At 43.0% G+C, this 15215-nt stretch overlaps 1 protein-coding gene across 5 annotated transcripts in view; it reads right to left on the bottom strand.

Moving 5' to 3' along the window:
* The window catches only part of PARG (poly(ADP-ribose) glycohydrolase), a 140309-nt gene that overhangs the window by 95316 nt on the left and 29778 nt on the right, over nt 1-15215 (bottom strand). For all 5 annotated transcript variants that reach the window (XM_078865611.1, XM_078865610.1, XM_078865613.1 and 2 more), the window contains one exon: nt 4829-4903. In XM_078865611.1, the coding sequence (XP_078721737.1) occupies nt 4829-4903 (75 nt within the window). The remainder of the gene's footprint in view (nt 1-4828; nt 4904-15215) is intronic.

The raw sequence follows: 15215 nt of genomic DNA, 5'->3' as shown, positions 1-15215 counted from the left end.
CTTCCGAAACGTCGTAATTTAATTGAGTTGTTAAATTTTATTTTATTTTGGGTTCACCTACGTGACTTTACCGAAATAATTCTGGATCCTTGCAGTCACGAAAACTTCAAATCTAGAATTTCCACCACTTCTTGGTACTTTCGGTAAAGTCACGTAGAAGGTAAATAATAAAAATAAAACATAATAAAATAAAATTCTCACGACGTTTCGGCCACAACGCAAGCAGCCGTCCTCAGGTGAAGAACAGGTCTGTCGGAAAGATAGCGTCTGAATGAAACCACCAAGCTCCTCCTCTAACTCAGCTTAGATATACGCTGCCAAGTTTGGTGGTGTTCATTCGGACGCTGTCTTTCCGACAGCCCTGTTCTTCACCTGAGGACGGCTGCTTGCGTTGTGGCCGAAACGTCGTGAGAATTTTATTTTCAAGTGTTTTATTTTTATTATTTTATTATTTCCCTTCTACGTGACTTTACCGAAAGAACCAAGAAGATGAATCCCTGCAGTCACGAAAGCTTTACAGGACAGAGACGATCAACACGGCTCCCAAGTTTATTGAGCAGGGAGATATTTTGCCCGTTCCAGCTAAAACTAGTTCTTCCAAAATAAATGTAATTCTATCACCCATTCAGCTATGGGTTAAGTGTAGTTAGCAAGCACCTTATTAAGACGAACATTGCACATCAAGTTGCAGCCAGAGCAGTGTATGCCTGACTGTCTTTGTCTCTTCACTTCCAATGCTGATCATGCCACATTAGGTATTGATTTTAGACCGAGTTGAAGCTAAAAACTATTTTTACTTCACCAGGTAAGGTCCACTGAGCTATATCGCTCTTTTTTATAAGCGATCTGGACGTAAATGATAGCTCACCGAAGTGGCGTATCGTGTGGAAATGTAAAGCAGCCAAATATTCTAAAATCATGTTTCTAAACGTGGAAGGGAAAAACTGGAGGACCCGGAGAAAAATCCACATGACCACGTTGAAAACATGCAAACTCCAAATGAACAGCATGTGTCAGTCGGGATCAAACCCATGACCTCCTGTATACCAGGCGAGGTATTTAGCATCTCATAATAAAAGTTGTTGGGTGAGATGGCGTACGTATAAATGTGTCGCAACCGTCCACTACCTGACACAGCCATTAAGGTTTGTCACGTAAACAACGCATGCCAATTAGTTAGTACTTCAGCCCACACGGTGTGTTGGAGAGTAAATCTACAACAGTTACAATATACAGTAAAACCTTGGATTGCGAGTAACTTGGTCTGTGAGTGTTTTGCAAGACGAGCACATTTTTTTATACATACTAAATTTGATAAACGAGCAAGGTCTTGCAATACGAGTAGTACGTGTATACGCTTTGTCTGCCGAGCGTCACGTGATCACAACGGATATACGAGTGCTTTGATATACGAGTGCTTTGGATTACAATCACGTTTCTGGAAAGAATATCCAAGGTTTTACTGTATTATCATCTTGCCACCGTGGCACCCCCTAGGAGAGGCCAAGAGCACTGGGCAGTACCACAGCCTTTGTCTTCTCCTGCCACTATGAGCAAACCACAGCAGGAAGTCATTTAAGGCTGAGTCAACGTAAGGACTGGGTGATACCAGCAGGTGGCATGAAAGCAAAGTCAATAGGAACACAGCACAAAGCACATGAACCACTCTGACACCAGCCCGCACACAGATGCACAGAGACACACAAACACACAAGCTGCTCCCCTATTCCCCCCCCCAACATGCCACATCTCATCATCAGGCACTGCCAGGCTATTAAATATTCCAAGGATCGGATTAAGCTTTAAGAGAGAAAAAAGGGGGGAAAAACCCAATGATCTGTGACCAATGGGGAAACTGTCTCGGCACGATATGGCATGCCGGTGAATTCGCAGTATTTCATGAGCATTGGCTCATTTATTTGCGACGCTAAACGACCAAGAAAATGCATCCCCACAGCCAAGACACCTCCAGCATTGTCAGCTCTTTGTTGTTGTTTGCGATCTGGGCGTTTGTTTGTTTTCTGAGCGTGGAGGTTGACACCTTTAATCTAAGCTACCTGGAGGTGGGTTTGGTGGATGACACTGAGATCATTGTACGTGCAATGAACCAGATTGTAAGGCTAACGATGTCGCCAACTGACAATTGAGTCCAGCCGAATAGCTTTGCTGGTCAAGAATCGTGGCAACTTGTACAGATGGGCGGAACAGTTGCCTTAAGACAAATATGCATTGACTTAATACATTAACCTGTCCAATGCAGCATACGTATTTATGTATGTATGAATGATGAGCTGAGTGGTTACCAAGAAGATGTCCTTTTGGAACTCCTGCATTGCGCCAGAGATTGGACCCGGAAGATAACTCCACAGACTCATGAGTGGACTTGCGCAAATAAGAAGGGGTTTTGTATCATGGTAAAAACGTCTCTCTAGTCCACAATGGTTGAATGTTATGAATAAGATTGATAGCTACTGCCAAAAAAATGCTGGTGACCAGCAGTAGCTATCAAACTTTTCAGAGTAACTTGAGAAGACATTGGACAAATAAACACATGAAACGTTTGTAGAAATATCATTCACCACCATTTTTGCCGACGACATGAGTACAGTAGAACCCCTCTTAACAAGGGTAATTGGTTCCACGAATCTGGTAAAGTGATTTGGTCATTAAGCTAGTATAGGAAATACACGTTAAAGGCTTAATTCGTTCCGATAGTATGGAAGGTTACCCTTTTTCACCCAAAAAACGTACTTTATAATATTTAAACAATGGATATTAATACAAAGATACGAACAACATTGTAAAACACATATTATTAAAAGAAACATGGTTTATTCAATGCACTAATTAATAGTTACTGTACCTACAACAGCCCGTCTGTAACAGGAGAATGGTCGGTAAGCGAACATATTGGGCTTCATGGAGGCCCGTCGTTAAGCGATTCGTTGTTAACAGGGGTGGTCGTTAAGAGGGGTTCTACTGTAATTATGACGTCCAATTAGGAGTGGTGTGCAGGAAATACCAGAAGAGCTTACTATTAGAGGATGTTGCAAAGTTTGCCTTTCGGGTAAATACGAGCAAAAACAAGGTGGTGTCCGAGTCCACTGAGCAATTGTGAATTTGTCGGTGGGACACAACTGGAAAAAACAGCAGAGTGTGTGAACCTAGGACAGCTGCTGAAGGGTGACAGAAATCAAACAGATTAAATAAAGGTGAGTGAAAGGAGGTTGGAGTGCTTTGGGAAAACTGAACTTGTTAATGAGGATACCAATGTCCTTCAAGAAGAACGTGTGGTCCCTAATGTATTGAAACCACCGTGACACAGAAGCTCAGAGACAAGGTCACCAATGCAGGGCCACCCCCTAGGAGGGTGGTGGGGGCCCGAGGAAAATCTCAACCGACGCTTTCAAACTATATTCTTGCTTCAAAGTTAATTTGGAGCTTTCGTGACTGCAGGAATTACTCTTTGGTTCTTTCGGTAAAGTCACGTATAAAGAAAAAATAAAATAATAAATATTTAATTTATTATTTTATCTTTATACGTGACTTTACCAAAAGAACCAAAGAGTATATTCTTGGTTCTTTTCGGTAAAGTCACATAGAAGGGAAATAATAAAATAATATAAATATAAAACACAGCAAAAAAACATTTCTTGCTGTGGATTTCACACCTGATGATTGCTTGTATTATTTCCCTTCTACGTGACTTTACCGAAAGAACCAAGAATAAAAACCCCCTGCAGTCACGAAAGCTTTAAATCAAGCCTTCAAACTAAACGGGAAGTATTCCATCTGACACTGTGACGTAGAAGCGCAGGGCCCCCAAAAGTGCGGGGCCCAGGGCAGTCGCCCCGATTAGACGTACCCAAGGGTGGTCTCTGCATGAAGACATCTATTCAGACGTCCCCGACTATAAAATCTACAATAAAAAAAGAAAACTGTTTCTTGATTTATTATTCGTTTTATTTACTCCTTACCTTTCCTTATGCTATTCGTTGCAAGCGGTTGCACTTTATTTTGCGCGCGGCTGTAATTTACTTGCTCAGTCGGTGTTAGCTGCTGAGGTCGTAACGGGTTTCTTCTTCCATTCCTGTTGCTCTGTGCCCCCTGTACTGTTCCCATTGTGCTGTAATGTGAACCGACGCCGACTTTATTGAGGGCGATATTGGCACCTAAAATAAAGTTGACTGATTGATTGATAGAATAATATAAAACAATTGAAAAGTGCGCAAAGAAGCATGGGCAGATGCATGCTTCTATTTATATTGACACACAGAGGTACACGTGGATTAGGGAATATGCGTAGGTTAGTGACATTATTTAATCTATTAAGAGAAGTAAGCTTGGATGAGTTGCTCATAGGGACGATGGCTGATGGTCAAGAATAATAATGGAGCGGCAGCCAAGAAATGTTCATACACTGAGGAGATGGTGGAGATGGTGGAGATGGTGGAAATGGTGGAGATGGTGGAGATGGTGGAAATGGTGGAGATGGAAGAAATCGAGATGGAGATGGAAGAAATGGAGGTGGTGAAGATGGAGGAGATGGTGGCGATGGTAGAAATGGAGATGGTGGAGGTGGAGGAGATGGTGGAGATGGAGGAAATCACATTGCAAGATCGTGGCAGGTGGTAGCAGCTTGGAGAAACCTTTATAGAGCAGCGGATTGACCATGGTTGATGATGACCAAAGTTGGCACCTAACAGCTCTCCACATTACATCTTTCTGGATTGTGTGATGCGGCTTTAAAAAATAAACAACAATAACCTTCAAATGAAATAAAACAATACCGTTAACAATTCCTTATTAAGAAGAAGTCATATCATACCTTTTTAAAGAACGTATGAAGGCAGTCAAAGTTCCATTGGTTGGCGTACTTTGGGTTGTAGAGCTTAATTGCTTTCTGTGGAACACAATAAACACACATGCGTACACACACGGGCACAGACACACGATCATTGTAGCCAATAGCTAATATGCATCACATATCCAGCATAATACTGATGGTGCGTATAATGCTATACATCTCATATACTTCTCTGATTAATGGAGCGCCCGAGAGCTTATTATGCACGTCTATGGGAGGGGAAATGGAAATTATTCGTGAAATGCAACGTGACACATATTGCTTTCAAAATTAATTAAAAACAAAGAAGAGTTTATTTATATATATGAAGTGGAATTTAAATGGAGGCTTGTCTGAATGGGTGGCGTCATGGATGGAGCCCTTGACTAGCAATTGGCAAGATGGCGAGTTCAAATCCTTTCTCGCGGTCAAATCAGCCCATCATGCCTCCCAAGCTTATAAAACGGATAACGCCCATTTGAAAAAGGGAAAAAAACGATGGCCCCATTGGGACGATGAACGTTTTCCCACGTTCGCGCAAAGCTGCCAATCATTGTACGTCAGCGTAAGATTTACGCAAACTCAAAAGTTTCCCCAAACTTTGAGTTTGGGGCAGCAACAACCAACGGAGATGAGAAGCTGATCGGTGTTCGTTTCATAAAAAAATAACATGTACAGCTACAAAACAATGATGGTGATAAAAAGGGAAATACAGTACCAACAAACAACCCACCCACCCAGATTCATGGGCATCGAATAAAACGCCAGGATGCGATGCTGCTTAAGATAGTGGGCGCCCTGGCACGGAGGAAAAAAAGACTGTTTTACACAATAAGTGTTTTAATTGCACGTGTGTAATAAATAAAATGAATGTCCATCCATTAAATCGGTGAATGAATCGCACAATCAAACTATTTAAACAATGTATCTTTCCAACCTTGGTTACATATCAGAATCAGAATATTTATTTATACTGGAGGAATCCGATGAGGTATAAAGCTCTTTTTCACGGATTCCAGGAGGGATGGGTCAGAATGTTTCAACAACAAATACAAAAACACGATAGCAGTGCAAAGTATAGGAAAGGTAAGCAAACCACACAACAATATTAAAATAAAACTATTTTATTTTACCAGGTAAAGCTCACTTAGCTATTACATTTGTTTCTAAATCGACCTGGCTACACATGATAGCTCAACCAAGTGGCTTAGCATGTGGACATTTATAACAGCCAAATAATCGACCCACATGTTTCTAAATATAATTAAAGAAAGAAAATAGTTAAATCGCCCACTTGCTCGAATGAGCAACGATGCAGCTCTCACCTCCACTTGGGAGCCTGAAACTACCTCAGGAGCTAGTTTCTACACACGATCATCGCTGTTGATTTCCCACAAAGTGGTACTTCTTTTATTGACCCCAGTTGAATAACGGGGCTGATTAAGTCTCCGGCCAGGATTTGGCCAAAGTCCGACTGGAAACGATGATCGTGCGTTGAGCGCTAATACCGCATAGTAACTGTAGCCAGGCTAAAAATAACTTCCAAGGGAAAAATCTATCTGTTTATCTGTATGCTAATCATGTTAGTAATACAGCAAGCTATCTGATACAGAAAGTTAATCTTGATAGGGTGTCTTAGTTTGTCTTGTAGAGTGGCGGTCAATTCCACTTAATCACAATAATGCAATAACTCCTAAGAACGAGCGTTCAATAGCATAAAAATGTGTATACAATTGTCAGAGACTAATCCATAATCAATTACGCAATGAATTAGTTTCAAAGATTTCCGACATAGCCACAAAGTTTGGGTAAGCACTGCTAGCAAAGCACTTATATTAAACACACAATATACAAACATATTTGTATAACCGACAGAAACTGCTGTTGGCGAGCACTTAGTAAGTCCAGCAAGGCCTATGATGGGGAAGCGTTGCCCGCAAAACGCCTGGTCTTATTTGTCTCCCCAAATGGTGATGTTTAAATAATGCACGAGATACTCCTTTAAGGCTGAGTCAACTTAAGAGAGGCCCAGGATCAGTTCAGATTTCACTCGCCGCAGATATTTGCCAGAGCAGATAAATTACCTCGGGTCACCTGGTTGGTAGAACAGTGCATTAACAAATGCGCTACGACTTCCCTCGCAATGATATACACGCACATCGTGCATGGTTATTAAATAATTACCGACGATAATGACCCACAAATGTCTGTCCGTCCCGCGCGTGACATCACTTCACATGAAGCCCACCCCCCCACGTGACAGCACTCCACATGAGGCCCACCCCCTCATTAATATTCATGAGTGGGTGGATTTTTACACTAACGCAGAGGAAGGGCGAGCTGAATTAAATAATTTATTACGCAAAGTCGTTTCAAACATGACGTTTCTTTACAGAAAGTGACGGTAAAAAATAAATTACGTAGCAGTGCTACATCTGTGCGTGACGTCACTGCAAGAGCCCCCCCCCTTCATTAATATTCATGAGCGCGTGGAACTTTACACTAACGCACAAGAAGGTCGCGCACTCCACATGCCGCACCCCTCACCTCATTCATAATCATGAGCAGGTGACCTCACTTTACGTGCCGCACCCCTCCCCAATAACCATTAGCGGGTGAGGTCACTCCACATGCCGCACCCCTCCCCAATAACCATTAGCGGGTGACGTCACTCCACATGAGGCAACCACCCCCTCATTAAAAATCATGAGCTGAACAATTTTTCTATTGAATATTTCGGATTTACTGCAATATACACCCGTCCTTGGATGGGCCAAAAAGCTAGTAACTTTTATAACAATGAAAAAGCAAATATAAATAACCTCGAGTAACAACAACTGGGCAATACTCGTCTCTGTCGTTGATCCAGAAGCTCTAGCGATGGAGATTCCACATTTTCATGTGGGGGAGAGCCGTGGCTGGGAATTGACTATGGTGATTAAAAACTGGCAGCTCTAATTAGGAATGGGCAGTTGCATTACATGTGATGAGGAACAGACAACCTCGACTGGACACTGGTGGTCTGATTAGGTTTTATTATAGATTATGGGACCAGTGGTTGAGGCTGGGGTTGGGCAAATGAAATTATAGACAGGGGGTTGTGAAGAGGGATGTGATCAAAATGTGTGCTTGTGAAGAGAGATATACACAGTTGTGATTAAGAATGTTTGTAACTAAGAGCACGTGATTGCGATTAGGCGTTGGGTGATTGCTGAGGGACGTGCGGTTGTGAGTATTGATGCACGGCTGTGAATAGGGACATGCGGCAACGATTCAAGATATACGACTGAGATCAGCGATGGCCGGATGTCTTGAGTGAAGTGCGGTGGTGGTTACAGCCGAGCAGCTGTAATTTGGGATGTGGCTACAGAGGAAGGCTGCTGCTGGCCTGGGATGCTGGCGAAGCTGCCATTGCGTTGTGACCATCTGTTTGTCTCCACTTTGCAAGGCAACTGGAGTGAGTGGAATGGAGCACAGCCACTGGGGCTGCGTTGGGGTTGACATGCGCTTCAGAATAATTGGAGCCGTCTGATTAAGGCGACGTGAGCAGGAGGTCGAGTGGGTTTTAGTCTCCTATTTGCACCAGGCTTGATAAACTATGCACGAATTTGTGGGAAAGTTAACAGTGCTTTCTAGATTTGAAGTTTTCGTGACTGCAGGGATCCATACTCTTTGGTTCTTTCGGTAAAGTCACGTAGGTAAAAAAATAGAAATAAAAAGTAAATTAAATCACGACGTTTTGACTGCAACACAAGCAACCATCATCAGGCGTGAAAATCACAACTAGAATTTGTTTTTACTAAAGTGCTTGTCCTTTGGTTAAACTGGCCCCACCAATGGGAATAGGGAATTGACACCACGAGCTCTGTGAAGTGCAGCCCAACAGTCGGTGCGACCGAGTCGAGGGAGCCACGATGACTTTGACAATTCATTGAAACGCGCAACGCACAAGTGGTTAAACTAGGACGTGTTTAAATGTTCTTTGAAGTGAGTGGAAATGCCCAAGCCTCATATAGCCAAACTGTGGCAACCTGCAAGAATCTCAGTGGGAGGAAGAATGGCCTCTGTGGTTTATATCAAAGCAGCACCTTTGAATTTGACCTAATTGTAAGCAAATGGTGCGTTTTCTAAAAATACCATGAGCAATCAGGTTTTATTAATGGGGCAATTTTTGGTAGCATGGCCAAGGGTCAGGAGGTAAAAATGTGCAATTAACTTATTAAATGAATAACTTAGCAACCTATTAGTCTATTACTACAGTTAAGACTGCATGCAATTATATTAGTGTTTTGCTGTATAATAGCATGCCAATGCATGTAATTAATTGCATATATGCATCAACGTCAGGTCATAGGTATAATAACATGTTTGGTTTATATATAAACTTTGATTGCAACATTGGAGGTGGCTGGTTGGCTCATGATTCTAATGTGATGCCAATAACCTAGTTTCGAATTTACTCACTCGTTCAAGGAAGTGAGTTTGTTCGATCAAGTAATATTTAGATATCGGTAGAATGGATGGAATGTATCTGTTTTTTATGTTTACTGATTAAGTGACATTTAGGATGTGGTGAATGAGAAAGTAAAGTAAGCTGCATGTGACTCAAGTCCTCCTACAGGACCATCAATAGTGAACAAAATGCATTCATGACAGTTCACCAACACCTGTGGACTTAGAAGAAAGAAAGGGCATGTTTCTTATCTACAACAATATGGCAATTTATTTCCAATAAGTTCAGCTACTTATTTAATTCTTGAAGGGAAATCCAATAAAAGCTGAATCACCTGAGCCAACTTCCAATCAGAAATTTGTGATTCGTTGATAGAGTCTAACTCAAAATGGTTGCCCACTTCGAAAATTCGACATTGCGATGGCATTAGCCAGTCTTTAGAGAACAAACTCTGGTGATCTTCCACAAAGCAGTACAATGTTATTGACCCTAAAGGGTTAAGGCAAATTTAAAATGAGTCGACATCTTACTTACAACTTCCGCACAGCATTAAAAGGATATTGTGAAAATAATTTACTTACTTATCCAGGAAAGCCACACTGCAAACCCATGACTCTTTTTCAAGAGGGTCCTGTTACATTGGAATTTTACATGTTTTCAGACACGGTGGCAAGATGTTATCTACCTCGCCAGGTATGCAGGCAGTTGTGGGTTTGATCCCAACGCTGACGTCTGTCTATTTGGAGTTTGCACATTCTCCCCATGGTCGTGTGGATTTTTGCCTGGGTCCTCCAGTTCTTCCCTCCACATTTAAAAACATGCATTAGAGGAGTTGGCCGCGATACATTTCCACATGATGATACGCCACTACGTTGAGCTGTCATTTGTGGCCAGGTCACTTCTGGAAAAGAGCTATAGAAGCTTATCCTCATACAGATGGAAACAGATGGCGATTAGTCCACTTGCTGTACTGCCTTCTCCTGGCAAGCCAGGGTGTGGCACCTCGATGCCCAAAGACAGGGAGTTTCACAACATCGATGTAGTAATCCATCAACCCCCGCTGCCTTCTGTGCCGGATTACAGACCACGTGTCGCATAGCCATCGTCACCCGGCTGATGACGATGTCCAACCTCACAAGTGACAGCACACTTTGGGGTAGTAATCCTCTCAAATGTGACTAAGGGGCTGTAGCAGGAAACACATTCCTGCGGAGGGAGCTGGTAGGAACGTTGGGTTGCTCGGTCAATGGCCAGGGTCAACGGCGGCGTGGTGTATTCCGCAAATATGCCCGACTGTGAGAGCGGGCACAAGCCGGCGTGAGTGGGTTTAACGTTGAGTTTTATAAGGGCACCACGGGGTAACCAGCCCCTCCCCACCCAGCCCCACCCCTCCCACCCCCCACCCAGTCCCACCCCTCCCATTTTTGGATGCACGACGGACGGACACAATAATCCCCTGTGGGCTGGTGGAACCAGGTGGTTTCCTACCAGTATTAAACTCTGTTGACTCAGTGGCTACATGTACAGTGCACCGTGACAACATAACCAGACTCCACGAATGTTTACTTTTCAACTGCAACTATTGTCATCCAAATCCCTCATTTGGGTTTCCCTTTCTCCGTTTGCCATTCTCCGTTTGTTTAGTACCTAATATCGCCCAGCATGTTTTATTCAACGGCACGAGGCGGCGCAATAGGAATAAACAAATAAAACGACATTGCCGTATAATGAGTTGGGTAATTAAATATGTGGTGCGGCAATCGCCTCGGGAGTTTGAAAATGCCTCGTGGTATATAATATCGTGGAGAGTATAATTTGGCAGGTGTTTTAATGGGTTACAAATAAGAAAATTATAGCATTTTAAATAAACGCCGACTGCCCCATTATTAGCGCTTACACTGCGAGCAGATTACTCTATGCACTGGAATCAAATCGAAACAGCCTGGTTTCCACCTTTCGCTTGCGCCTAGCGGGTTTTGAACTAACAATAGCCACTGCTGCCTTTATTACAGATATATGCACAGTGCAGCTGTTATGCGGTTCTAACATCAACAGCAGGCTGCGTTACGTGAAGTCAAGTATATTAGCTTAATGAAGGCCAGTCAAAGGGAGATGCACAGGAATTATTTCAATAAAGGTCGCACGTGCATTACAACTGATACCACCAATGGCGGAGCTAGGATTTTCAGGTAAGGGGGGGGCAACCCCTCCAGCAATGAAAAATGATAGAGGAGTTGTTAGTAAGGAAGGACTTGTCCCTTGCTTTTTATTCGACGTGTGCGCGGCGATGGCGCAGCCATCGATCGAGGGTCGAATTCGAACCGTGTGTGATCAGCATCGCACTCGCTGAAGGGAAGTCGTGTACTGTATACGCAACTGCGCACAATTCTGTGAGTCACTTAACTGCTTTGCCGTTACTTATTGCCAATTATGGACTCAGACTATTGTCCTATCATCTCAAGAGTCCCTGGCACATAATAATATGCTAAACAGTGGCAGTGGGGGTCGCAAAATGCCGATTTATTACTAATAAACCCCAATGATCCGATCGAAATTAGGGATTTCGATCGGATCATTGGGAGGCACGTGCCACCCCACCCCGCCACTGGCTCAGGCAGTGGATACCGCTACCTATGTGTTTAGCATCCACCTGGCTGGGTAGGGGGCAATGTGGCCAGATCGTTTGACTCTTAACCCTTTCCCGTTCCGAGACGTCTGCAAGTTGCATAGTGTGGGTGTCCCGTTCACCGCTGAATCTCAGAACGCGCAAGCGCTTAGCTTTAATTTTATTTAGAGAGGTGTAGCGCCGTTATTTTTAAAGACCGTGTACTCGCCGCAGAGAATTGTAGCGCCACGACCGCACGATGATAGATGCTGCCAAAATGTGCCACACGCCCTCCCCCATGGCCTTGTGGGAGCCTCGGTACTGATAAAATAATTTCACTTAAAATTTTCGTCCTGTTCCATTCCGATGATGTACATGTGCATGATTTTAATAGGAAAGGGTTAATTGTACACTTTAAAAGTTTAAATACTGGTCATAAGCCGACTCAGACCATCATTTCTCTGGGGTTGATTAAAAAAAAAGTACCCCTTTGTCGAAAGTTAACTTTGGTCGTCCTCGAGAGGAACTAGAGCTCAGTCAAGGAAATGTAAACATTGCACCATTGGCTCAAGGATGCTAGCAGAGATGAGATGAGTGCTTGAGAACTGCGGTAGCACTCGGCCCACGATTTGAACTCACAAACGTCCGAATGTGATTCAAGTGCTGTGATCATATCACAACCGAGTTGGATTAGCATCTGGGTATTCAAACCCCCAGTTCCAAATAATAGGCTTTGTGTAGCTAAAGCAGCCAATACATTCAGTACGGGGTTTTGAAGCTGAATATACTTAATCCAGCAACACGACTTGCCAGTGTTGCACGATTCACTGCATGACAACGCAGTTGCATAATAAACCAGCTTTGGACTTTTATCTCTCCATATAATTGAATTACAGATATACACTTTAAGTTGCTTTGCTGCATTTAGTTTTATTTCGGGAGAATGTATATGTTGATTTGATTCTGGTGTCCGCGTAGTAAGTACCGCAGAACAATGCACATATTATCAGAGTATGTTTTTTGTTTGCATTCTGACCACAAGTATTGTGGTTAATGCAAACATGATTCCTTGTAAAAGGTTTCAGTTTGGTGTTTTAACAACTTAACACCTGTTTTGTTGTCAGAAAAAAGGGGAAAAAACTATTCTCTGAAATAAATTAGCCAGCACTCTTGATAATTGACTTATTCAGGAAAGTTGTCCAAAAAGTGAAGATATTCCTTTACTCCCCATGAAAGTCAATACTTGTTTTAATTGAGTATTATTTGTTGTGTAAGTTCACAAACACCAAATCTTTTAAAATATATGTACAAACGTAACTTAGATATCGCACCGTTTCTCAATTTACTGAGCTCTCACATGGTTTTAAACAAAGAACATGAAGAGAATAGAGGGATTCGAGTCTTAATGCACAAAATCGATGACAAAATTCCTATCCAAGCCTTGTTTGAGCCTCCCCGTCGAAGAGGCACATACGTGGCCTGTAACTTCACTGCCCTGGCCGAAAAGGTTTTTGAAAATTAACATTGTGTTTTTTATCGCTACATTTGGACCAGTGCTATAATTTGGGCAGCTAACTAGAGGGGAAGGTCTCTAAAGTAACATATCTTTCAAGTAAAATATTTTTTTTATTGGACCATCTTTTACAAGAGTTATCTCGACTCCCCACTAGGGACAGACATACAGACATCGCTAATGCACTGACGCTTCTTGGCCACATTTCCCACACTGGAATTAGCGCGAGCAAATTTCTTAGAGGCGCGTTGATTAACAGCCTTCATTGCGCACATTCGCAAACACAATATGCAGGGCATGGGCACGAGCCCAGCTTCAGTAATAGGCAAGCCATTAACTAAGCAGCGGAGCCTGGGGTAACGCAGTATAATTCATGAACACTTCAACCGCTCTCGCTATCCCTGAGCAACTTTAAAGGCAGTGGCAGCTGCTGGCAGGCACTGCATTTTTCTGTAATTATGGAGAGAAACTACCACAGTCAAAACGATTCCCACACGGCAATGGCCAAACTATTATTTCGCAGGCCATGCTACTTACACACCAGTCTCGAAGATGTTTTATCTTTATTGATTTTTTTATACATATATGAATAATAATTATCCAACCAGCTGACACAGTGGGTTCAAGTGCTCGGCTCACAATCCTAAGGTTGCCAGTTCAAATCCTGGTTGGGGATCACCTCGGCCTATCAACTATCTGATGACGTTAAAATGAGTACCACTGAAGCCTCAGACCAAATTGCCCAGAATGTGCCCCAACCCATCAGACCTCATTAGATCTCGGAGGAGAGCCTGCATAACATCAGCATCATAGGCTGCTGTGGGCTCTATTGAAAGCTGAGGGTAGTGCATAAAAATACATTGTCGTACTGCACTATGCTCCCAACGTTTTTGCCCCCCACATTTTGCCAAACCCACACCGACCAACGTGTGGTAGAGTACGGTCAAACGACCCCTCCAACGCACATGCGGTGGAGGAGACCCTCATTCTGCGGTGGATTGACACAGCGGCTGTAAAAATGCACAAACTGTGTTCGCCACATGCAGGAAGTGCCCTCCGCAGTGGTAACGTGGAATTTTCCCCACTTGTTCAGTGCCATCAAGGGAGAGAAAGTGGCAGCACTGCTGCTGCTTTCGAAAGTAACTGGGCTGCAATGAGACCAGGAGCTGGCAGTACAGCAAACAGTTTATGAAGCATTGCTTTCTTTCACAACACTTTTGTTTATTGGCACGTGCAAGCTGCTCATTAAAGAGCAACTGGCCAAACCGGCGAATCTTTCCTGAATAAATACATTTTATTACATATATATTCCATAGCATCTTTCCTTACGGGGGGTGGGGGGGGACATCTGAAAAGTGAAGGAAACAGCCAATTTATGTTTTCATTTGTTTTTCGGATATTGGTAACCTTTGAGGAGAGTAATACAGCAGGTTCGGGCCATCACTTATACAATCTGCAGCTGCCAATGCGGCGGAATTTCCATTCGCGATGCCTCTCGGAAGCGAGTCGGTGGGAGTCCTCCTCCTCTGTTTGCGGGGCTTTTGATTATGCAGAAATGTCAGGCTAACGGCCCAATCTTTTCGCACCTCACATCCTTAATGAATGGCGTTCGGTGTTCCGGAGAGGAAGCCTTGCTTGGGTATTGTGGGAAAGTAACAAAAAGAAAATAAATAAACCCCATCCCACCCAATTAACTTTTTAACCTTTTCAGTTTGGGTTCCTGAAGAATGCATCCATTTCTTAGCGAAATAGTGCCTTGTACGTGTTGTACTACTTACATTTATATTTTTGTTACAAT

Source organism: Lampetra fluviatilis, chromosome 20 (genome assembly GCF_964198595.1).
Source record: "Lampetra fluviatilis chromosome 20, kcLamFluv1.1, whole genome shotgun sequence".
NCBI lineage: Eukaryota > Metazoa > Chordata > Hyperoartia > Petromyzontiformes > Petromyzontidae > Lampetra > Lampetra fluviatilis.
This window is presented reverse-complemented; position numbering and strand designations above follow the sequence as displayed.